Source organism: Oryctolagus cuniculus, chromosome 1 (assembly GCF_964237555.1).
Source record: "Oryctolagus cuniculus chromosome 1, mOryCun1.1, whole genome shotgun sequence".
Taxonomy (NCBI): domain Eukaryota; kingdom Metazoa; phylum Chordata; class Mammalia; order Lagomorpha; family Leporidae; genus Oryctolagus; species Oryctolagus cuniculus.
In genome coordinates this window covers 220,686,300-220,712,238 of record NC_091432.1, presented here as the reverse complement: position 1 = coordinate 220,712,238, position 25,939 = coordinate 220,686,300, and the positions used below count along the sequence as shown (strand labels likewise).

At 42.2% G+C, this 25,939-nt stretch overlaps 1 protein-coding gene across 7 annotated transcripts in view; it reads left to right on the top strand.

The window, feature by feature from the left end:
• The window catches only part of ASTN2 (astrotactin 2), a 1,032,549-nt gene that overhangs the window by 293,857 nt on the left and 712,753 nt on the right, over positions 1-25,939 (top strand). For 4 of the 7 annotated variants that reach the window (XM_070066425.1, XM_070066419.1, XM_008273385.2 and 1 more), the window contains exon 4: positions 946-1,095. The exons of 1 other annotated variant lie outside the window; for it this stretch is intronic. In XM_070066425.1, the coding sequence (XP_069922526.1) occupies positions 946-1,095 (150 nt within the window). The remainder of the gene's footprint in view (positions 1-945; positions 1,096-25,939) is intronic. 2 more of the 7 variants (XM_070066421.1, XM_070066416.1) reach the window with 1 other exon arrangement.

Below are 25,939 nucleotides of genomic sequence, written 5' to 3'. Positions count from 1 at the left end.
TTCTTGCCACTATTTGTGCATCATGCTCCTTCTGGTTTCACATCATCACACATGTTTCTCCTTCTGCCTAAGATAATCTCTATCCAAATCTCTTCTGCAACCTTACCCTGAAAAAAATGCCATCTTTAATAATTCCCACTCATCCTTAATATCTCAGGCTAGATATTGCCTGCTCCTAGAATTCTGCCTTGATTTCCAGAATGGGTGAGATGATCCATGTTAGTACTTTTTAAGAATTCTATATGTTTCTATCAGAAAAGTTGGACAGCTTTGGGCTTGCTTACATATGTCTCCTACCAAACTATGAATTACTTGAATCATGGGGTGTGTCTACTTCACTACTACTATGCCCATGGCCTAGGGGAGTGCCTGGAAAATAGTAGGTATGGCGGCCGGCGCCGTGGCTCAATAGGCTAATCCTCTGCCTTGCGGCGCCGGCACACCAGGTTCTAGTCCCAGTCGGGGCACTGGATTCTGTCCCAGTTACCCTTCTTCCAGGCCAGCTCTCTGCTGTGGCCAGGGAGTGCAGTGGAGGATGGCCCAAGTGCTTGGGCCCTGCACCCCATGGGAGACCAGGATAAGTACCTGGCTCCTGCCATCAGATCAGTGCCGTGCGCCGGCCGCAGTGCGCCGGCCGCGGCGGCCATTGGAGGGTGAACCAACGGCAAAGGAATACCTTTCTCTCTGTCTCTCTCTCTCACTGTCCACTCTGCCTGTCCAAAAAAAAAAAAAAAAAAAAAAAAGAAGAAGAAGAAGAAGAAAATAGTAGGTATGGAATAAATAAGTAAGTCCAACAGGTACACAAGTGTGTAGGCCAATGACTTGTGCATCTGTATCTCCATGAGTCATGGAGAGAGTTCCAGGGACCCAGCCTGGCCAGGCCTATTACTCCAGGAGCTGAGGGTGGGCCAAGGCCCTAACCTCAGCCCCATTGCTACCCCATAGCAGCAGCAGAGGCGACGCAGGAGACAGTGGAATCCCTGATGCAGAAGTTCAAGGAGAGTTTCCGCGCTAACACGCCCATCGAGATTGGTCAGCTGCGGCCAGCCCCACGCACCTCGGCTGGGAAGCGGAAGCGGAGGAGCAGATCTCGAGGTAGGCCCTCCTGGAACCTCTTGCCAGGAAGTCAACAAGCTGTCCTGCAGTTTGGAAGATGCTGAGGAGAGCTTTTCCTTCTTCCCCTGCTACCCTATGCTCCTAGATTTCATGCCACTCTCTCCCTGGTACTTTTCCTTGGAGTTAGTAGACTGTGCCTCGGGGTACACCTGACCTCTCTAAGCCCCATCTGCCTAATATGAGAAAGGCAATGGGACCTGCAGATTTTACAGTGAGTGAGATAATAAGCAACAGTACATGAAAGCACCTAGCCCCAGTCCCTCTGCACAGTAGGTGCTCTTTAAATTGTGGTTGTAGACACTCTGGAGAGTACAAGAGATGTAGAGTGTTCTCATGGAAGGCATCTTCAGGCTCAGAGCTAGGAGTAGAGATTTGCCCTCCACCTTTAGAAGCCTGCATGATATATTGATCAAGAGCAAGCAGGACTTTGGTAAATCAGATACATTCACATTCCAAATCTGTTGCTATGTCTCCTAGGGCAAGTCGTTCTACTTCCCCAAACCACTCCTATCTCACAGTGTTTTTACAATCTCCTAGCTCAGTGTCCAGCCCAACCTTCCATAAAAAGCATTCTTTTCTGTGCTCTTCGTTCTCTTCTTCTCTCCTTCCCATTTTTTCTTCATCGTTGTTATCATCTGTGTGATTTTGGGTGGAACCTACTTGTCATTGCATGATTTCCAAACCTCATTTTTTTTTTCCAGTCCACTCAGTAGTCTCCAGATGGTTACTCATCTTCTTGGCTCTTCTCCATTTCCTGTAGCTTGGCTTTAACGATGTCACAGCCCTTCTCTCATGGCTCCTGTGGTTATCTAGCACCTTCGGAAGTCTTCAGGCTCCTGAACGTGACGTTCAAAGCCACGCAGAGCTCTGAAGTCTGCTGTCTCTTCTAAATCCACATGCTCTGCATCTGTGTTCTTTCCCATGCTGTTCTCTCTGCATGAAACCCCCTAATTGACCTTCATGAATGATTGTTGTCATTTATTGACACTTTTTCCAAGCAGAAGACTGACTAATATAGAGATATATAGATATAACACATGCATTTTATTACAAGCATGTGAGGCAAGTACAATAATTTCCACATTACAGATGGTATCACTGAGACATAGAAAGGTACAGTGACCTGCCTGAGGGGATACCCAGTAGGTGGGGGAGCCAGGGAGACCCTAGACATCTGAGTCCCAAACCTAATTAACTTAGCCACTATTTTCTGTACCAGTGAAGTCCTACCTGTGTTTGCAAGATTGACTTGAATGACACATTCCTTTGCAGATACCAATGGTTGCTGCAGTCACGGCTCAATCTGAATTCCCCAGGATTTTCTTGAAATGTGTGTTAAGCACTTGTTTCATTTTTGTGTAGTATATTTTACTTTAATTTGACTGTTTCTTTAGGTAGGTAAAGAGTTCCTTAAGGGTTGGGATTATTTTATGGTTTCAGTTATTTTTGCATTTCTGTGCTGGAGTCACTGCGTGGCACAGAGTAGATGCTTGTCATCTGTTAGGAGCATGTCTAACTCCTGTGAAATCCTTCCTCCAATAGGAAGGTGAGATATGCATGTTTAGCCAAGGTCACAGGAATAGCTGTGGTTTTTCTTTCAACTTACATGGTGACCTCAGGTTTTAACCATTGTTCAGTGACTAATACTAATTGCCATGTAAAAGCCTGGATCCTAAACCTTGCCAAACAAGTTTCAATGTGAATGGCTTTGGATGAGTCATTGGCTCTGTTGGAGCCTCAATTTTCTCTTCTGTAGAATGGGGATGCCAATCCCTACAGCAGAAGATTGCTATAAATATCTCCTGAAATGATACATGCAGATCTTCTTGGAGTATTTGGACAGTGTATATCAGGAATGAAATAAATGCTCTCTTAGGTTTGTTTGGAGTTGAACATTCATAGACACTTGGAGTTTCACTCAAACTTAACTATCACTAACAATTCCTCTGCTGTATTCTTCCTACACACATTCATACCTCATAAACACAAGTCCATAACCTCCCCTCTCTTCACTGTTAATCCGAATGCATTTTCCAAGCATCAGATTTTAAACATTTTTATGTCATTGAATTTTTCAAAAATATCCTTTCCTAGGCACTGTAATTTACTTAAACAGGGCTCTAGTGTCAGGCATTTGGGTTGTTTCTAATATTTCATCATTATAAGCAATGCCACATGAAAGATTTTTTGGCATAAAACTTGGCCTTCCCTTTTGAATCTGTCAGTTTCTCCTTCTTAGAGCAGAATTTCAAATTAGATTATTTATAAAAATCTACTGTTTGATGTAGACCATAATTGTATATCACATTATTTTAATTTACAAGTTAGATGGGGTCTGAGAAAACTAAAACATGAAAGATTCCAATTGTATCTCATCAGTGCATATGAAATCTGTCCTCCCTTCTTTGTATCCATTATAATGACTGTCACTTCTTGCAGCAATACCCTCCTTGTCATTAAGTCTCCCCAAAGCGGCCAGGGTCCTCTTTGTAGAAACATAAACCAGCTAAGGTCATTCTGCTGCTTAAAGTCCTTCAATAGATTCCTACCATGAACTGAGCTGTGCAGTCTCATCAGCACAGAACATAATTCCTCTCTTTAGAGCTTGAGAACTTGGCTATTCCTTCTCCTAACCACGTCTTTTTCTTTCTCCTCTTCCCCACCATCTGCTCCTCTGGCTTGCCCTTTCTCACCTTTCTGTTCTCTTATGCAAACATTGGCCCCTAAGTACCATCTTCCATGACTTCTTAGACTAAAGTCTGCTCCTTTCTTCCACTTGCTGTTATCTGTTGTGTCAACGTTTCTTTTCTTCCATAGTGATATTTTAGTATAAAGTTATTTAAACTTCCTTTCTTGTTTTTTTCTAACTGTAGAAGATAACATCTTCATATTCATACACATAACATATAGAAAGTGCTTCATAAATGTTTGCTGAATCAGTGATGGTATTAACATCAAAGATCACTGGTAAGTCGCTTAGTTTTATAACTTTCAAACATTGTGTAAGAGGAATCTGTGGTAAACCAAAGCCGCCTGGTACCAACCTCTGCAGGATCCTGCATCCCCATAGCAGACTTACTAGCCGATAGCACATCAAACGTGCTCAAGTGGATGCTCTTGAGCAATTACTAAAAGGGCTTACTGACATCCTGCTCCGGATTTTGCAGTTGCCCTTGGATAAAGCTTTGCAGGAGAGTATTTCAACATATACCATCAAGATTTTCTTGGACAAAATAACTCCATGTTCAAAACAGAGTTTGGAAATTCTGCACACTCCCTGTTCCCCTTGGTGCTCAATCTCCAAGAGGATCTCAGTCTAATAAAGACTCTAAAAAGTCCTGCAGTACAAAAAGCTGGACTCTTTTATTTGATTCCTCGTCTGTGATACCATCTTGACCACAGACTGTATTTTCCCCTGAAACGTTTATTAACATCTTGCAGGAGCATCCATAGAAACGCTGTTTTGGAAATGCTCCATTAGCCTGCATGGACCATGAAAAACCCTAAATATGATGATGGTCTCAGTTCCTGGTCTTTTTGCTGTCTGTCCCCTCCCCTGTCACTGAGGTGGCAATGGCTTTTCTGGCCCAGGGAGGGAGCACCTGGCCTCTCTCTGCTTCATTAGGCTCCACGCCCAGTTCATGGTGCCTGGTGATTTCTAGCAGATGGAATGGATAGCTGAGAGCCAGTGTCATGGAACTGAGCGCATGGTTAAAAACAGCTCCAATGTGTTTCTGTATCTATGGCTTTGTCCTGAGAGGCTTCGTAGATGCAGAAGTGCATCATCCTTCGCCAGACAGTGATGGCTAGTGGAGGACATAATTGCTGCCTTCATGCTTGTGACAGAGTTGTATGAAACAGCTGTTAAGTAGCCACTCCCCAGTGTCCCAGATAGTGCAAAGGAAGTGCTTCATTCAAATAAAGCAAGGGAGGATTTCCTTGTGTGTGGGGGAGAGCTTCCTGGAGTTCATGCAGTTTACCCACTTCTTTTTTTTTTTTTTAAGGGAAAGAATTTATTGGACGAAACCCGACAGACTGGAGGGAAGAGGCGAAGAAGGAAAAGAGAGAGAAGGAGAGTGTAAGAGAGAGACAGAGGTCAAGAGATAGAGAGAGAGAGGTCAGGAGACAGAGAGGGAGAGAGAGAGAACCACGTGTTCAGGACAGGTCTTTTTAAAACTTTGCCGGGGTGGGGGCAGTCAGGGATGTAGGAGCAGCGAATCCCATTAGGATAAGGGTGGAGCTTGACAGTGGTGGTTGGGCCATGTGGCCACCTGGCTTCCAGCAATGGTGGCGGGGGCTAGAGCCTAGGATGGTGTCAGGGTGTAGATTGCACCACAGATAAGACTGCACCATTTTACTAACAGTCCCCCTCCTTTTGTTTTTTTATAAAGCAGTTGTATGGGATTACATTAGTCCCAAAAGTCCAGGAGGGGAGAGGGACGATGATCTGTCTTTAGAGCTACTTCCTGCTGTCATTACCCACTTGTTTTAAAAGCAGACCTTTGTGTTACCATGTAGCTGATCTTAAGCAAACGAACTAGAGTGATGTACTGCCTCAATTTCCTTTTCCGTCAGATAGTGCTAATAATGCTCACATTGCATGTGGGTTGTGAAATAATACCTGAGATGTGCTTGGCTCACTACCTGGCACAGGGTCAACTTTAATAAAGCATAGCTGGTATTGTCCCTGTTAAGGTCCTGCCCATTTGACTGCCAGGATCTACAAATCCCAAGGCCATTGCCTATGACCGGGTTGAGGCTTCATTATGTCTTATCTGGATCCCTATAGCATCCTCTTCATTCAGCATTGTCAACTGCACATCTGTCTTCCAACCTGGTAGCTGGAGTAATCTTATGTGAACTCGCTGAACCTGACCATGTTGCTCCTTTGCCTTGGATGCTTTCCTGATACTCTATCTCTTGCATTAGGGGCTTCTGCAGTTTTTAAACTTAAGCCTTCTTAAAGAAGATGACAGTGAACACACTACCAGAGGTTCTACAGTTGTGTTTCAAAGACATTAGTCACAAGCTCCCAATTCCAGATTCCATTGTAAAAAAAAAAAAAAAAAAAAAAAGAAAAAGAAAAAAGAAAAAAAAAACTATGCCTTTCTATTTCATAATGTGTGCATTTTTATGCATTAGGTAAATCATTCAACATTTGCTCAAGTCTTCAGACAATACTGAGTTCCAAGAGGAATAACCATGACTATGCTAATTATAAGGGAATGGTAATAGTGCCATCTTCAAAGGATTTCCTTAGGATAGAATAAGACAATGCTGATAAAGGACTTAACACAGAGCCTGGCAAATGTGCACACTGAGCACAGGTGATATATTATCTTACTACTTATTGTTTTTTAAAAGATTTACTTATTTGAGAGGCAAAGACAGACATACAGAGAGAGAGAGAGAGAGAGAGAGAGAGAATGGGGGGGGGAGGAAAAGAGAAAGAAAAAGGAAAAGAGAAAGAAAAAGGAAAAGAAAGATTTTCCACTCGCTAGTTCACTCCCCAATTCCACAATGGTCAGGTCTGTGCTAGGCCAGAGCCAGGAGCCAGGAACTCCATATGTGTCTCCCATGTAGGAGGCAGTGGTCCAAGTACTTAGGGCAGCTTCTGTTGACTTCCCAGGAACATTATCAAGGAGCTGGATTGGAAGTGGGATAGCTGGGACTTGAAGAGGTGCTGTGATATGGGACACCATAATTTCAGGTGGTGGCTTCATACACTGTACCACAACTCCAGCCCCTATTGTTCCTATTACTGCCATTTTCCTCTTATTTTAGTCAGTATTATTACCCACAGGGATGCATTTACCTACTTTTAGAAGGAAGAACCTGTTGGCTGAGGGGTGTCCTGTTTAATGGAACTAAAATTTGCCATTATCTCCCATGAAAGGCTCCTCCTGAGCACAGACTGCACCCTACCTATGGCTGCCTCCCAGCCCCAGGTGACTGTACTTTCCATAACCTCTTTTTTTAAAAAAAATTTTTTTGAGAGGCAGAGTGGACAGTGAGAGAGAGAGAGACAGAGAGAAAGGTCTTCCTTTGCTGTTGGTTCACCCTCCAATGGCTGCCGCGGCCAGCGCGCTGCGGCCGGCGCACCGCGCTGATCCGAAGGCAGGAGCCAGGTGCTTCTCCTGGTCTCCCATGGGGTGCAGGGCCCAAGCACTTGGGCCATCCTCCACTGCACTCCCTGGCCACAGCAAAGAGCTGGCCTGGAAGAGGGGCAACCAGGGTAGAATCCAGCACCCCGACCGGGACTAGAACGCGGTGTGCCGGCGCCGCAAGGCAGAGGATTAGCCTAGTGAGCCACGGCGCCGGCTTCCATAACCTCTTACACAAGGGCCATCTCTCCCTTCCCCAACATGCTTTACTTTCTGAGTATTGATCATTTTCTACCAGAAAGATGTTTCTCATTGTCCATATCCAGCTTCAGAGTCTTCTCTGTGAAGTGTGTCCTCAGCCCTGGTCCCAGCTGGCTGAGACACTCTTGAATCTGGATGCTCGTGGAGCTGGTCTTTCTCACAGCTCTTATAGTAGTCCTTCATAAATACAAGTGGGCGTGTCTTTCACCTTATTCCATGCCTAAATTCCCATGGTAGAAAGATCAGTGATTTATGTCTCTATAGCTCAAATGCCTAACCAAAAAAATCTGTCAAAATTGGATGAGTGGGAAAATGGATGGATGAATGGATGGATGTACAGAGAGATGAAAGAAGGTGGTTCAGAGCCTCAAATAATACAGTTAGAGGTGCAGTGCAACTTACTATCTATTAAATGTTTAGGGTGTTCTAGGCACTGTGCTTAAAAGATCCCAATCATCCCATAACGAAGTACTATAATTATTTCCATTCAATAAAAAAAGAAACTCAGACTTACATGGTTAAGTGACTCATCCAAGTTTATACAACTAGTGGGTTAGCTGTGAATTCACAGCCCATATTTAAATTCCCAAATGATTTGACTACCCTGGATAAGACCTTTGAGCTATGAAATTGTACCAACCTAGTCTATATACAAGAAGGAAGAAGACATAGTTTATCTTGGATAAGCAGATGTTTCTGTATCATCAGGAATGCTATGAGGTTTTTAGAAGCAAGGTGGTTTTATGAGGTGAGGCATCTGCCTCTCTGAGCTAACAAAGAATCAAGACTGCCCCCTTAAGGTTCTCTCTGGGAGCCAGTCCCATGTCCTCAGAAATCTCCAAAGTAACTGGACATTTTTTTCAAGGCACCTCTCCCCCACAACTTTTTTGGTGTGTCATATCCAAATAGAATCTGGCTAGTGGATCTCTGCACAGAAGTTCTTCATTACTTATTGAAGGAAAGAGGATTACACATTTACACTTTAGTGGATACTAGGAGTTAATGTAGACTGACTTGGGAGTATTTATTAAACACACTACTTAGAGAAGGCTTCACAAAGGAAGTAATCTTTGAATAGCATGGATAATAGCCAAAGAGAGAAGTTGGGATAACATTGCTGATAGATAGAAGAAAGAAAACACAGAAAAGAATATGGGAGTGAAACTGCAGAGCATTATGGGGATATCTGGAGACCAACGTGACCCAGGGTGCACCAGATCCTCCACCAGAACAAGGCTCTAGACATTCCTCCATATCTCTTGGGAGGCAAATGCTGTTTCCTTCATCCCTCCTTTCAACAAGTTCAACCTTTAGTTAAATTGTGAACACACTCCCTGGAATACATATTATGTGTATTTGTATATTTCTTTTTATTAGTAACTGGCTATAAATTATTCATAGTTGGAAGAAAATAGAAATATTAATGACTTTAAATTAGTGCCTAATGGGTTGTTACTCTGCTTAAATATTGAATGGGCAGCTCCAGGATCAATCTTTCTTGGGTCCCCATGTTAGTTCACCCATCCCTGTACCCTCCGCTCTTCAGCAGCCTTCCCTTCCTGTCAAGGGCTTTTTATTTTGAAGATTTTATTTATTTGAGAGGTAGAGTTAGAAACAGAGAGAAAGGTCTTCACTCCCCAAATGGCTGCAATGGCTGGAGCTGGGACCATCAAAAGCCAGACTCTAGAAGCTTCTTCCAGGTTTCCCATGTAAATGCAGGGGCCCAAGCACTTGGGCCGTCTTCTATTGCTTTCCCATGCCATAAGCAGAGAGCTGGATCAGAAGAGGAAAAGCCAGGACACAACTGATGCCCATGTGGGATGCAAGCACTGCAAGTGGAGGCTTAGCCTACTATGCCACAGTGTTGGTCCCTATTAAGGACTTTTGGGTAGGCCGACTTCCCCTTTGTCCAAGGAAGCTTTGGCACTGAATCACCAAAATGAAGTTCATCTTAAATCATGAGATAGTTACACACGTCAGAAGGAGAATTGGATTGACCCCAGCTATTTGAGGATTAACCTTAAGTCTGTATCGAAATAACACCTATTGCTTCCATTCCTGTGATTTAATTTTCCTTCTCTTGCTCATTGCCAATATCCAAAGCCTATTCTTCCTTCCAAACAATACCTTGGAATCACTTTCTCCATGAAGTCTCTTCAGTTTTTTCTCAAATGGAGGTCATTCATATTTGCTACACGCTTTGATACCCTCTTTACCATCCTTTTTGAGGTACTTGTCATTTGTTACCTTTTACTATGTTAATTTATGGCCACTTCTCATCTTCTTCCTTAATATCCTCAAGAACAGCAAGAATATCCAGCCCATGCCTGTGTTCCATTGACTACGCTAGTTCTGACAAATAGCAGATGTTCAATTAATGTTTGATGAATTAATGGGCAGTGCATCTTGCTGCATGATCTTGGACAAGACTTTTAATCTGCAGACTTCGTGTCCCATTCTACAGGCTGTGTGGCTTTGTGGTAATGCAGTCAGGTTCTAGAGTCAGAAGGAGAGGGAATTGTGTCCTGGTTCTATCACTGACTTGCCTACTTGGGAAATGACTTATGTACAAAATCTCCATAACCTAATCTGCAAATCTTGCAGACAGCACTTTATAGGAAGACTCAGTAGATGAAAGTTAATGTATGTAAAGTAGTTAGTAGCATGCACTGAACATAGAAGGAATCTTTGCTATTATTTGGAAAACAAAGCTAATACTCTAGATACTTTTCACAAATCTCCAACTCAAATTGTCTTTGATTATACATTTGAGTGGGAGCATTAATTCTAGTGAAAATTCCAGAGTTTGGAGTCAAAAAGCCTTGATTTGAACTTTAACCTTTCCTTAGCGCAATAGGCCCTCAGGAAGACTGATCACTCTCCTTAGGACTTCATTCCCAGCATATGGGAAAGTGATAATCCCTCCTTTTCTTTCTTCCTAGAGTTGTTTTAAGAATGAACCAGGATGATTATGGAAATTCTCCTTCAAAGCGTGCTGTAGGTTAATTGTATCCTGAAATCAGAGTCCCAGCTACCTTCAAAGACAGAGAGAGATATGCACCTTTGATCAGGGAGTCTTTGCCCTAGGTATCTTACTTTGCTTTAGTTGACCACATGCCTCTCCTAAAAGGTACAGCCAGGAACAATACCAACAACAACAACACTGTGATCCCCATGCTATGTTGAGCTGAGGCATGGGAGAGCTGATCTGTAGTCACAGTGTATAGCTGCCTCTCTAAATCTTCCCTGATGTGTCTTTCAGAGAAGTTTGCTTTCCTAAAAGTGTACGTCTCCTCCAGGCAGTTTTCTTTGTCCATCTGAAATATGTCAGGAAGCTCTCAATCAATTTTATCTGGCCTGGTTAGTGGAGAGGCAACCGCAATTAGGGACACAACTCTAGAGTACTTTTTTTTTAAATGGATTTTTTTTTTTATTTGAGATGCAGAGTTACAAACAGAGTGAGAAAGAGACAGAGAGAAAGAGGTCTTCCATCCACTGGTTCACTCCCCAAATGACCGCTACACCTGGAGCTGGGCTGATCAGAAGCCAGGAGCCAGGAGCTTCCTTCAGGTCTTCCATGTGGGTGCAGGGGTGCAAGCACTTGGGCCATCTTTCACTGCTTTCTCAGGCCATTAAAAGAGAGCTGGATCAGATGAGCAGCAGCGGGGACACAAACTGGCGCCTGTATGGGATGCAAGTGCCACAGGCGGAGGCTTAACCTACACAGCACTGGCCCTCAGAATATTTCTTTCATCAAGATGGTATATACTATGACTCAGTTGTTAAACAATTAAAAAAAAAAAAAAACCTTGAAGCTTAGTAACTTAAAACAGCGTTCATTTATTTAGCACTTAATTCATGTCAAGCATTTGGGCTTTGCTCAGGGGGTAGTTCTGGTCTATGTGGAATAGGCTTAGTTGACCTTGGTCATGCAGCAGATATCCCGGGATGGTACACAAGCTGCTGGGCCCCTAAAACTGCATGGAGCTGCAAGGCCTTTTAAAGACCAAGCTCTGAAGTTGCACATCATCCCTTCTGTTTCATACTGATGGTCAAAGCAGGTCTTGAAGTCCATCAGAAATGGAAATAAACTTCAAGGTGGTCTTATGTAACCTGCTTGTAAATGTGGAAAATGATGGCGGGGGAGACTCATCTCTGTCACACACAGAAACTAGAAGACTCAGAAATGGTATCCAGACCCCCAAATTTACAAAACCATTCTTTTTCCTTGCCATTTGAACATGTAAAATTACGTAAGCCCTATGACTTCTACTAGGACTGGCTGTTGGGGAACTGTGATAAAGCACAGTTTGAAGTAGGCAGTTTTTGTTCTTTTCTAATTCATCTGTAATCAAATGGGTAAATCACTTGGGACATTGTGAAGAGAAGCTTTGCATTTTCCCATGTTTGAGGCAGACATCGTTCAATTCCTGAGACTGTGGGGTGGAGTGCCTGAGCCATTAGCTGGAGTTTTCAAGCTACGCTGCAAATAGGTGTCTGGGAATGGGTTGATAGAGTTGTTGCTCGGTATCCATGACTCTTTTATGAAGTTCTTGATCTATGTTTATATATTGAGCTTAAAAATTTGGGGAGGGGCATCCTAATCGTAAAATATATACATGTTAATGCTGGTAGAACAAAACTTCCATTGCTTTGTGAAAGTAAAGCAGTCAAAGGATAAGTAGACTTTCAACAGCATGACAGACAAAGCTGAGGTGGGTTTTCTTGTTCCAGACACATACGCAAAACAAGTGTGAGATATGATATAACTTTTTTTTAGAAAAGTAAGTCATCCCAAACATAAAGAAAGGAAACCCCTCAGATATAAGGAATGAGGATCTAGGTGTAAGAAGTGCAAAGCCAGGGACCAGCGCTGTGATGTAGTGGGCTAAGCCTCTACCTGTGGTGACAGTATCCTATACGGTCACCAGTTCATGTCCTGGCTGCTCCTAATCTGATCTAGCTCTCTGCTATGGCCTAGGAAAGTGATAGAAAAGGCCCAAGTGCTTGGGCGCCTGCACCTGTGCAAGAGACCCGGAAGAAGCTCCTGGATCCTAGATTTGGATCAGCCCAGTTCTGGCCATTTGAGGAGTAAACCAGTGGATGGAAGACCTTTCTCTCTTTCTCTCCTTCTCTCTCTCAAATGAATAAATAAATCTTTAAAAAATAAAAACAAAGGCTGGTGCCGCAGCTCAATAGGCTAATCCTCCACCTAGCGGCACTGGCACACCGGGTTCTAGTCCCGGTTGGGGCGCCGGATTCTGTCCCGGTTGCCCCTCTTCCAGGCCAGCTCTCTGCTGTGGCCAGGGAGTGCAGTGGAGGATGGCCCAGGTGCTTGGGCCCTGCACCCCATGGGAGACCAGGATAAGTACCTGGCTCCTGCCATCGGATCAGCCGGTCGCAGCGTGCCAGCCGCGTTGGCCATTGGAGGGTGAACCAAAGGCAAAGGAAGACCTTTCTCGCTGTCTCTCTCTCTCACTGTCCACTCTGCCTGTCCAAAATAAAAATAAAAAAAAATAAATTCAAAGCCAGGATAAGAGTTTAGAAGCTGATGTCATGGTGACTCCAGATAGGGGCTGGGGTCTGGCGGGCCACGAGTAGAAAGGAAGTACAAACAATGACATAAAAGAAAGATAAAGTGATAGAAATAAGTTCCAAAGCACCAGAAATCACAGTAAAATTACAGTAAAAGTAATTTGCTTAAAATTAAAAGATAGATCATTGTAAACAAGATCCAGTTGCATGCTGTTTACCAGAAATACCCCTGAAAAATAAAGATACAAAACTTGAAAGGAAAAGGAAAGAAAAAGACAAATACCAGTCAAATGAAAGCTTTTAGAGAAATATAAATATATCAAAAATAAAATTTTAAACAACGTGTAACAAACAAAAACCTCCTTAGATATAAAGACAGTCATTAATTAATCATAAAAGGAACCAGTTCACAAGGAGATAAATGAAATCTGTACTTACTATAGCTTCAAAATATATAAAGACAATATTGAAAAAAGTACAAGTTGATTAATATGTAGTCAAAATTGGAGACATTTTATAGAAATCTTATTAGATCAAGTAGACAAAACAACAAAATAATAAATAAAATGTAACTATACTATTAACAGTATAATCAAATAGACATATAGAAAATTCTGCCCTCATGAGTCACAGGTTAAAGATTTTTCTGAAGAAGTGAGAAATTCGCTTTTATGGGTCTTGACATTTTATGACTTCAATTTTCTGGCTTTGACCTACTTTCCTGAAATTTCATTTTATGGTCAGTGATGACTTTACAAAATTTATGACTAAATATAGTTTAGTATTTATCCCTGTGAAAGACATTTATTTCTAATCAGGGATGGATTATGGAGAAGCAATCTATGTGCAATGATTTTGTACTTTAGTTTTGGGATTCTGGGGTTTATTGGGGGAAGGAGTACAAAGGAGGTGGTGGTTAAGGAAAGCACTTCTAGAAAAGATGATCACTGTCAAGGCAAAATAGTGGTATCTGGTTTCAATCCATATTTATCATATTTCTGTTTCAAACTGTGGAAATAATCCATTTTTTTCGGGGTATCATCTGCAAAGAGAAAACTTACTCCAGATTACTTTTGTAGGATCTGGCTGTAACGATTTGGAGGTGGGGGGAACTGTGATATTTGACCTTCTGCTGTATCTGTGTCAGCTTTGTTGTCTTGCCAAAGGAGTTGGCTGAGAAGGGTTGGAGTGCTCCCTGTCAGTGGAGTGTTGTAACAAATGCAGCAACCTTCATAAAAGTCTTGAAGAAGTAATTTTGCTTTCAAGCAGGATTGCATAGAAAGAACTCTGCAAGATATTTGGCATTTATGAGTAGGTAGCTACAGTGATAATTATAAAATTGCTAAGATGTCCGATAGGTTTTCTGACTTCACTCATAGACAAAGATCAGATTCTACATCCAAGCATAGCCACAAAGCAAAGTCAAAGCAATCTCTCTTGACACAGGATGAAGCTTTTCCTAATTATTCTATAGGGCTGCTGTAGCTGTTTCCCATTTCCTGGATTGTAGCCTCTCCTGGTGTGTCTAAGTGGATGCCAGTGCCCTATGTCTCCAAAATGACTTTCATTTATTCTTTATATTTGTTTATTTATTTACCTATAAGCCTTTTATTTAAGGTATACAAACTTTGTGAATTTCATTTATACAAATTTAGTGATATAGTGATTCTTCCCACCCTACCTGCACTCCTCTCTTTCTTCCTCTTCCCTCACCTATTCCTATTCTTATTTTGTACTAAGATTTATTTTCAATTAACTTTATAAACATAAGATTAACCCTACACTAAATAAAGAGTTCAACAAATAATATGAAAAAAAAAAAAAAACTCAACAATCGACAAGGGCTGTTCAAAGTCATCTCAAAGTGTCAATTTCACTTCCATAGATAACCTTTTAGGTACTCTATTAGTTACCACAGATCAGAGAGAACATATAGTATTTGTCTTTTTGGGACATATACTTATTTCATTAAGTATAATGTTTTCCAGTTGCATCCATTTTGCTGCTATGTAGTATTCCATAGTGTACATATATCATAATTTATCTACTCTTCAGTTGATGGACATCTGTCTTGAATCCATATCTTAGCTATTGTGAATTGAGCTGCGATAAACATGGGGGTACAGACAATTCTTTCAAATGCAGATTTCATTTCCTTTGGGTAAGTTCCCAGGAGTGGGATGGCTGGGTCTTATGGTAGATCTGAGGTTTCCAAATTGTCTTCCACAGTGGCTGTACCAGTTTACATTCCCACCAACAGTGGATTAGGCTACCTTTCCCCCTACATCCTCACCAGCATTTTTGTTTGTTGATTCTGTAGGAAAGCCATTATAACTGGGGGGAGGAGAAACCTCTTTGTGTGTGTGTTTTTTTTTTTTTTTTTTTTGACAGGCAGAGTGGACAGTGAGAGAGAGAGACAGAGAGAAAGGTCCTCCTTTGCCGTTGGTTCACCGCGCTGATCCGATGGCAGGAGCCAGGTACTTATCCTGGTCTCCCATGGGGTGCAGGGCCCAAGCACTTGGGCCATCCTTCACTGCACTCCCTGCCTCTCTTTCAGGGAGGGGCAACTGGGACAGAATCCGGCGCCCTGACCAGAACTAGAACCCTGTGTGCCGGTGCCGCAAGGCGGAGGATTAGCCTAGTGAGCCCCAGCGCCAGCCCTCTTTGTGGTTTTGATTTGCATTTCCCTTGTAGCTAGTGATCCTGAGTATTTCTTCATGTGTCTGTTGGCCATTTGGATTTCCTCTTTTAAGAAACATCTGTTCAAGTCCTTTGCCCATTTCTTAACTGGATTGTTGGTTTTGTTGTTGAGTTTCTTGAGTTCATTTATCCTTTCAGCTGAGTACCTGCTATGTGTAAGGCACCATCCTAGATCCAGGGACTACAATGGAAAACTAGAGATGTGAGGTCCCTCCCCTATGGTCTCAAGGTGTACAGGAAGAAACAGGCAGTCCATCAAACGAAATCAATCACTTAAGCACCTAAGTAAAAGGATTACAAATTACTATCAGTGCCTTGGAGTAAATAACCTTGGTTTGACCATTGTGGTTTTCTATCAAGGCTACTGAGATACCAGCCAGACTTCCCACTGTTTTTCCTTGTCTGGGAACCATCCCTCTCCATGACTCCTCTAGCAAAGATGAAATTATAGGAAAAACAAATCCTGAGGCTACTGTTATAGTTTGCTTTTATTGTGTTCCCTAGGTTAGGACATATAAATGATAAGAAATAATAATTTTTGGCCACTTATTTTATGCTAATTACTAATGTGGCTGCTTTCACATGCATTTGTATACAGCCCTTCTAACCCTTATTTGTCAAAGATGTTGATGTTCAGAGTTGTGAAATAAGTTGCCCAAGTTGTTCAGCCAGACAGTGATGGAGCTAAGATAATTGTAGATCTGTCTGCTTCCAATGCTACTGTTCTTTCTCCTACGTTGTAGCTGTGCCTATTTGTGGAGCCTGCCTCCAAGACTAGCATTGACATCACCTTTGTAGAGTCTCTGCTCATACACAGCTCTCAGAGCTTACACTAGAATTTGCCAGAAATGAAAACAGCAACGAAAAATTCACCGAATATCCTAATTGCTCTGGTGGGATTTATATTCATTTTCTTGCCTAATTATTATTAAGAATATGCCATCTGTGTAAATTAAATTTTATGATTTTGTTGTAAACTTTTGTGCAATTTAACTTGAAGAAAACTAACCTTTAATCTCATTCCATGATGAAAAATTTTGGCTTGATATACAAGGTCTAATGGTCCCTACCACATGTTAGAAATCCAAATGTAGCTAAACATTAAGGTTAAATGATGATATCACAACTTACTCGGTTTGCATTTTACATCCAATTGAAAACACAAACCCCTCGCCTCATTAATCCTTTGCAATCCAATTCGCCCCCCCTCCCAATGAAATGATCCTTTGGGGACACATTTATATCCTTTTAACAGCCGCCTGACAGTTCTGCTGATGGAGTTTGTATCCAACTTTGTTACTGGGTAGTGACAACTTGCCCTGACGGATATGTGTACATAATTATTCTCTCACAGTTAGATTTAATTAATGCTTACCCTCATCATGATCTTGCAGCTAGCAGGCTCTCTCTGCAGGAACAGTTAATGGCAAAAGGATTTTCTTTTTAGCCAAGAGAGACTCCAAAAGGCTTTGTAAAACTTTTTTTTAAGATTAAAGAAAAGAAAAAAATTCACTGAAGCATGTTTCATTTGTTCCCTTTCTACATTAATCCCACATGTGAACAAATTTGAAGCCACTATAGGCATGAGGTTGTTAAGCCTAATTTCAGACTAAGTATCACTAACATGAGCAGCTCTGACAGACCCACAAGGAAGATGTATATTTTTTAATATCTTGGCTTAGAATTGAGGCACCCTGGCTTCATTTTGTTTATGTCTCTGTACAAAATATGCATGTGTATATTTTTCTGTCTCCCTAAGTACCACCCTGAGTTCAGTAATAAATAACTATGCACAAGAGGAGATATTAAAGAGAAATGACGGGGGAGACAAGGGAATTTGACGATCAGATTTGGAAAGAGATTATTAGAAAGTTAGTAATAAAAAGAGGAAGTGTCTATTCATACAACCCCAATAGATGAGAGTACTTTACAAATAATCTGTCCCAGTCCATGCTTGTGAAATATTCATTTGCCATTTGCTTTTCATTATCATAATAGTAATGACTAATGTTTGAAAAGAGCTTAACAATTTACAACAAATTTTCATATCCATTATCTTAGGTGATCTTTGCAACCACCCTGTAAGGTGAGCAGAAAAGCCTTCACAGTTGAATACATTGAGGCCCAGAGATGTTGAGGCACGTGCCCACTGTTACGCAGCTGGAAAGTAAGAGAACCTGTCACTGAAGCAACAGCTTCTAAAGCAAGACCTGGTGCTGTCTTAGCTACATGCCTGCTGGCAAGATGGAAGTGAGGACTCAAAAAGCAGCCCTTCCTTGCCTTCATTTGTCTTGCTCAAGTATTTGCAGACTGTCAGCTAAAAAAAAATGTGCCCCGAATTGAGAGTAATCTGATGCCACTGATTTTTATGGTTCCATGCAATATTAACAATCATTATTGCTCAGAATTGTCGTGGTATGTTTTATACAGCAAGATCCCAGAGACCGTCAGTAACATGGGACTACTTCAGGGTAGAAGGAAAGATGTCCTTTCTCCTATCATGTCAGATGCTGCTTTGACCATAAACCCCTAAGTGTTCTAAAATAAAGAAATTCAGAATTGTGGAGTGGATGGTAACTATGTAGAAACCATCCCATAATATAGATGAGAAAACTGGAGTACAGAGTGGGGAAGCAACTTTTCTACCATGAGTTAGCAGCAGGTCTGGACCTCCAACCCTGGTTTACTGATTCTGGATTCATATCTGTCCACTACACAAAAGCAAAACCCTAATGTTAAAGAGGCCTGAGAACTCTGCATTTGTGCAAGTCAGAAGCCTCAGCTTCTGCCATAGAGAGGGGCAGTGGCTAGTCCAAGGTCATCATTTGACCCAAAGGCAGAAGTGGACCCCAAATCTTGTCACTTTAGTTCATGTAAATTCAGTTCAATACAACAGATTTAATTTGGATACATGTTAGGTGCTGGGCATTATGCTAACCACCATGGTTCCATCAGCCAACAAAACACAGGCATGCACGTTGTAGAGATGAGAGGGAAGAATGTGGCCTTTACTCTCATTTGGCACTAGGGGTAGAGGGGTCTGACTCTCAGGCATGTCCAAGACCAATTTAAACAAGATGGTCCTAGTGAAGGGATCTGAGGAGAGGTTGGAAGGGAGGGGTAGGAGAAGAGGAATTGCAGCCTAAGTTACAGTCTTGTTTCTTTGGTTCCTCACGTTGCCATCTCTCTGAGTCCCTGAACATAAACATTTGAATGGACGAATAGAGCTGGAGGCAGTAGAAATGTAGTCTGTTACATTCTGCTAGCACTGAACAGTCTAGAAAACACTAGCATTATCTCTCATTATTGCAACCTACATCATGCCATTTTTTCAGTGTTATCCATTAAGTTCTCATAAGGTAGATAGTAATTATTATTCCCATTTGTGGTGAGAACATTGAGGCTTACAAGACAAAATCTTCTTGCCAAATGTGAGACAGCTGGTCAGTGACAAATTCAGAGTTTGAACCCCAGCCTGTTAAGCTCCAAAGTCTAGGCTCTTACTTGCAACTCAAAAAGCTTCCCTCATTGAAGTCCACTGATACGGTCCTAGGTGCTGGAGCCAGGAGTGGTATTCACAGCTCTCTCTTTGAGTCTTTATTACTCTGGAATACTGATTCTTAGAGGGTGGCTTGTGAACACACAGCTTCAGCATTATATGAGAACTTGAAAAAAGTACAAAAGCTTGGACCCTGCCACTCTAGAAGGTAGCTTAGCACTCTGTGTCCTAACAGTTTTCCCAGTAATTCTCAAGCATGGTAAATAAAAGAGCTTACACTAGGAGAGTATTCTCATTCTTGGCTTAACGGATCTCGGGGTCAGAATGATTGTGCAAGTGAGTGATTTCAGCCCTTTGTAGATTCTGTGTTGTTCTTCTGGTCTCGTGTGTGTGTATGTGTGTTTACATGCACACATATGCATGTGCTATACTGTTTTACATAGATGATCAAGGTCAGGTTGAAAGAGGTTGAGGGCTGAAAGCATGCTCCGGGGAATTGGGATATGTTTTCTGTGCAGCATTGAGTGTGGCCTATGTATGGGCCACTGACAAGGAAGTAGTCTCTGTATGCCATCTCTTCCATAATCTCACCACTGATGATAAGTGTAGTCAAGACCACCTTGTTGGTGTCTTAGAGTCTGTTAAGTTGGTGTTAAACAAGTAAAGGAGAGGATCTTCCCATCTTTCACTGTCAAGATACCTAAACCTGGGGCCGGCCCTGTGGCGCATGTTAATCCTCTGCCTGCAGTGCCTACATCCTATGTGGGTGTCGGTTCTAGTCCCGGCTGCCCCTCTTCCAATCTAGCTCTCTGCTATGGCCTGGGAAAGCAGTAGAAGATGGCCCAGGTCCTTGGGCCCCAGCGCCTGCATGGGAGACTGGGAAGAATCACCTGGCTCCTGGCTTCGGATTGGTGCAGCTCCAGCCATTGCGGCCATCTGGGGAGTGAACCAACAACAGAAGACCTTTCTCTCTGTCTTCCCTCTCACTGTCTATAATTCTACCTGTCAAATAAAAATAAAATCTAAAGAAAAAATACCTAAACCAGTCCATCACGACATTCATTTGTATGTATCTTATCTTGAGTCTCTTCTCCTTCCCCACAAAGTAGATGAAGAGGTTCTCCTTTGATATTTTGCCCATTATGCCACAGAAGTCCATTTTTAGCTTGCAGCTTTGCGTCTATACACAGAGCCAATCTCTCTCTTGGCCTTCTCCCTTCTTACTCTCAGGTGATCATCAGTGCACATTGAGTCAAGGACACTAATACATCAGTGGTGAATAACACGAGATCTGAACTTGGCTTGTGCAGTTTATTTGTGCTCTTGGACCTAATCCTGGATATGTCACTTCTATCTTGCGATGAGACTAACACTCTACCGTGTGATTTGGTGGGTCTGACCCAGCTAATGCATGATATCTGCTGGATCATGCATAGTCTGTTGATAGGATCCAATAGCATACCAGGAGCTTTCCCTTCCAACTGCCATAAATGCAGAGCTCTGCTACAGATGACATGACCTTACTCCAAAAGCATGATGATCTATGTTGTGAATCTCCTACTGGCACCTGCATAAACTGCACGGAGTACTCATTGCCATCAATAACTGTTATGCTACAGGGTCCATTGGGTCACAGGGTATAAATGGTAGGGTTGTTTGCATCACAGCCTGACTACTGCAGAGTCCTTTCCTGTTCTGAGATCCTCTCAGAGCTGGCAGCTAGGCCATGAAAATGAGTCAGGCCAGTGTTCCCAAGCATGTAATTTACTGCATCCAGAATACAGAATCCTACTGAGAATTCTGCTTCCCTCCTAGAAGCATGAACTATAAGATGCTATTGCTTCTTCTTTTATGTTGCAAGGGATGCTATACGGTATGCCACAGGCTCCTGAACTCTGAAATCACCACATCTGATATGGTAAACCTCCAACTCTTCATCGAATTCATCTTTCACCTTAAACAGCATCTGTCTTACCAAGCCCTGGTCATACTATCTCTCTTACTCATTTGGCTCAGTGAGCATCAATATAGTGGACCAGTGTGATACTCTGAAATAACAAGTTGCTCCACGATCCTTCAGATAATGTTATGATAGAATTATATAAAAAACTATAGTGAGTTAGAGCTGTCCTTAGTGGAACCCTTTGGGAAGACTGTAAATATGTCATGGTGCCACCTCATATAAGTGCAAACTGCCTTTCATCCTCTATCTAAATTGGGATGGAAAGAAACTTTTTTCCTGGTCAGTGGACACATAGTACATATTCAAGACTGAGCTAATTGTCTGTAATACTGACACCACATCTGGCAGTCACAGTTGGACTTACAACTTGTTTGAGTTTGTGGGAGCTCACCCTCATACTCTTGGACCCATATGAATTTTGAAGGAGTAGGCAAGTGAACTAAGTGTAAATATGGTGGAGACCTCCACCCCTGCATCCTTAAAGTCTTGAAGGATATGATCACTGCTAAGCCACAGGATGAGATATTGGTTTTGGTTCCTCTCTTGGCCAGCACTGTAAATGCCTCCACTTGTCTTCTACTCTGTGATAGTTTTGTCGATTTTGACAACTGCTAAGGATCTTATGTCAGTTATACATTTGGGAAATAGCAAAGTAACTATCCCTTTTGGGGCTAGACCTACACCAGAACTCTATTCTTTTACCTGATAAGCTGTGTTTCCTCTACTCTTAATGTATCTTGGTTGGGGGAGAGAAGGGGACAGGCATTTGGTTCATCTATTAAGATGCTGCTTGAGATGACTGCATATCATATGATAACACTTAGGTTTGATTCCTGGCTCCTTCCCAATTCCAGCCTCCTTGTTCATGTGCACTCTTGGAAGCGGTAATTAATCATGGCTCACATAGTGAGGTTCCTGCCACCTACATGGGAAGCCTGGATTGAGTTACTGGCTCCCAGCTTTGGCCTTGCTCAAGGCTTCTGGCTATTGTGAGTTTTTGGAGAGTGAACCACCAGATGGAAGATTTCCCTCCCTCCCTCTCAAATAAATAAAATTTTAAATAATTATAAATTAAATAAATAGCCCTGGGTCCTTGAGTATAAATGTCAACTTGTATTCAAAATTTCTGGACTTTATCCTTTTCCTGATACATGGTTACTTAAAAAAAAAAAAAAATGGTCATAAGTCCCTCTGAGGAAGTCCTGGAGGAGCTATTGCTAAGTATACTAGTTTGTGTTGCTGCCTTCCTCATGGTACCCAGGCTCTTCAGTGAATAAGTTCATCTGAGAACCAGTTTAGATCCAGAAACTGGACATACAGTATATACTTAGCAAATACTTTTCATAACATGATGAGTCATTTGGCAGGAAGTTCTTGCAATGTAGAGGGTTTTTTTTTTTTTTTTTTTTTTTTTTTTTGACAGGCAGAGTGGACAGTGAGAAAGAGAGAGACAGAGAGAAAAGTCTTCCTTTGCCGTTGGTTCACCCTCAAATGGCCACTGCGGCCGGCGCTCTGCGGCTGGCGCACCGCGCTGATCAGAAGGCAGGAGCCAGGTGCTTCTCCTGGTCTCCCATGGGGTGCAGGGCCCAAGGACTTGGGCCATCCTCCACTGCACTCCCTGGCCACAGCAGAGAGCTGGCCTGGAAGAGGGGCAACTGGGACAGAATCCAGTGCCCCGACCGGGACTAGAACCTGGTGTGCCGGCGCCGCAAGGCAGAGGATTAGCCTATTGAGCCACAGTGCCGGCCCAAGAATGTAGAGTTTTCAATCATTCACAAAGAGAGATAACAAACTTTTTATTTGGGCCATCACCTTCTTTTAGTTCAGGGTTTCATATCTCCTTCAAACCCAGTAGAAACCAAAACATTTTATAATTTTTCAGCATTTTACTGTTATATAATTTCTGAATACACACATATATAATTTCTTTTAATAAAATATGAAGGAATGCCTGTACAGCCTGCAGAAATTAACTTTTCATGTTCTAGTGCAATTTTACCTATTCGTCCCTATCTGGAAAGCTTCGAAAGACAGACCCCAACACCTTCCTATGAAATTCAGGATAACAGGCAATGTCACAGTGAGATCTCCTAATTTTTGTCAATCTCCAGCAACTACCTTACCTCACTGAAAATTTGGTGAGGCTGAGATTAGTTTCTCTTTTTTTCAAATTACAAAAATGTTTTAAATACATTTAAAAAATTCAGAAAGCTTAGGTAATTTGTTCAGACTCAGATGGTAGAGATGAGCCTGAGCTGAAATGTAGCTTCTAATTGTGTGTTCTTTCTAATACTTGTAAGGGGAGGCTTTATTATTAACTGTAATGTGGATACCTTGGGAGCTGATGGATGAGAGATAAGGCAAAGGAAGTGTAGGAGGGGGGCAGGGACCCCGGGAGACCACTCCTCAGTCTACCTTCCCCTCAGAACACATATGAGGGAGATCCCCTGGCCTTTCATGGCAGCCTCCTTGACCTCAAAACAACCTTGGCAGTGGCACAGCTTAAGCCCAAAACCAGTTCTGGGGGCCTGCAGAGAAGTTTGGGAATTCATACACTAAGCCTAGTAAAATAAAATTCATTTCTTGTATTCCTTTCATTTCCCCAGAGAGTTCCTCACTTAAGCAAACAGGTGAATACCTGAAAGTTTATGTGTTTGTAAGAGATTTACAAACCTGCTTGTAAGTCCTCCCCTCTTTCAGTTGGCCAAGCAGAGCGAATAATTTATAATTTATCCTTCAGCTGTTCAGTGTTGAACTGTTGTGCATATTTTCACGTTTAGCGTCTGTTCATGCATTCAACAACTATTTATTGAGTGCCTACAATCTTCCAGGCACTGGATTAAAAGTAGAGTTTGGGGATAGGAAGACAGGTCCTAATCTCCTGAAAGCCCTTTCTAATGTCAGAGAAAGGCAAGAAATGAAGATATGCCTTCATCTACAAAGAACTATACACCAGGGGAGAGTGATAGGGCTGGCAGAAGGGGATATCTCAGATTGAGGGGGTCAGGGAAGACATTCCTGTGGAAGTGGCATTTGTGTGGAGATCTGTATGAAGTAGAGAAAGGAGGTAGGGAAGGTATTCTGGCCCTGAAGCCAGAGCAAGGCTAATGTATTCAATGCAAAGGCCATGTTGACTAGATTACTTCTAGCATAAGAAGGGCAGAGAGAGATAAGGCTGGAGAAATAGCTGCAGGCTACACGATTAGGGTGTAGTTGTAGATTTGGGAACATTCTTCAAAGATGGATGAGCAGCCATTGGAGACTGGTGAACAGGGTCAGAGGTAGGTTTATTTACATTTATAATGTGAACTCTCAAGTGACAGTGACTTTATGTAGAACAGACATTGGTAATATAAAAGTAGAAGCGTGGAGAATGGCAGAAAATGCACGTTGTAGGAATAGAGAGAAGGTGATAGCTTAATCAAAGGCTGCAGGTTGCAGCTGTGGAAGCAATGAGACTTGGACATAGTTGAGGATGTTTTTAAGTTGAAGCAACAGGATTGGCAAATCTCTGGGAGAGAAAAACAGGGACCAGCGAAGTCTACCATGCTTTGGCCTGAGTAAGCACATGACTGGTGATCACGGTTTCCAGGATGGGGAACACTGGCAGAGTACCAAGTTTAGAAGGGATAACCAAGAGTTCTCACTTCTTGAGAAGATCTTTTATCTGAGCTGGATAGGAACTTTACAGTCTGTGCAAGGAAGATGTAATTCTTTGTATAAGAATATAAGATAGCAGCATTAAATGACTTATACGAAGCTATAAATTAATGCTGCTAGAACCAAGTGGAGGACCCCAGGATTCTAAGTCATAGCTAATGAATAGTTTCACATAACTGGCCAGTGAGTCCCTTTGCAAACAATGAAATTACTTGGCACTTTTGTCCTTGTGGGATGTAGGGAGGAGTTGGATGTGATCATTTTGTTTCTGCATAGCAGGAATTTTAAAAGGGGTTTTACTTGCATTCTGTCCTGTTGCATGGATGGATGGGTGAGATCTTACATGCAGAGGCACGCAAAGTTCACCCTGGGATTGATTGCCATGTCTGAAGAAAGATGAAGTGTGGAGTCTGATTTGAAAAGATGCTGTTTTCTACAGGGTTGGAAATGTCAAAGAGCTGAGAAGGGAAAGGGCATGTCAAAGAAAGGAAAAAACAGACCCTCGGCACATGGCGCAGTGTTTCTGTTTGGGATTAACAGGCTAATAAGCCAGCAAACAGGATTAGATTGGAGAACATCTCTTCAAAGCATCTGCAGCACCATGGGAGGTGTTGGTGAGAATGACTGTTTTATTCCTCCCGGCAACTCTTGTTAGTGCCTGTTTTGTGCCAGATACCATTGCAAGGGAAGGAGGAAGCCTCTGCCCATATTTTGAGGCCTTATTGGGAATAATTATTCTCACTTCCCAACCACATTCTCCACTCTTTCCTCAAGCAGCTTTATTGACACAACTCTGGATCTAGAGCTGCTATATTTTTATCTTTCTTCTTCCTGTGGTTCACTTTTGATTTTTCCCTTCTTAGAGCTGTTTAAAACCTTAACCTTGTCCCTGTAAGAAAAGAAAGAATGCCAAGAGCAAATTGAATTTGTCCCTTGCACTTGGGCCTGAGCTAAATAAGTGTGGTGATTGCATAGAATCCTTCATGTGTCTGCCACCAAGAACAGTGGTTACTTCTCAGCCAAGGAGACACACCATAAGGCTCCACATCCAAAGGTGGAACCCCCTTTCCATCTTCTTTTACTACTTGAATCCTGTATTGC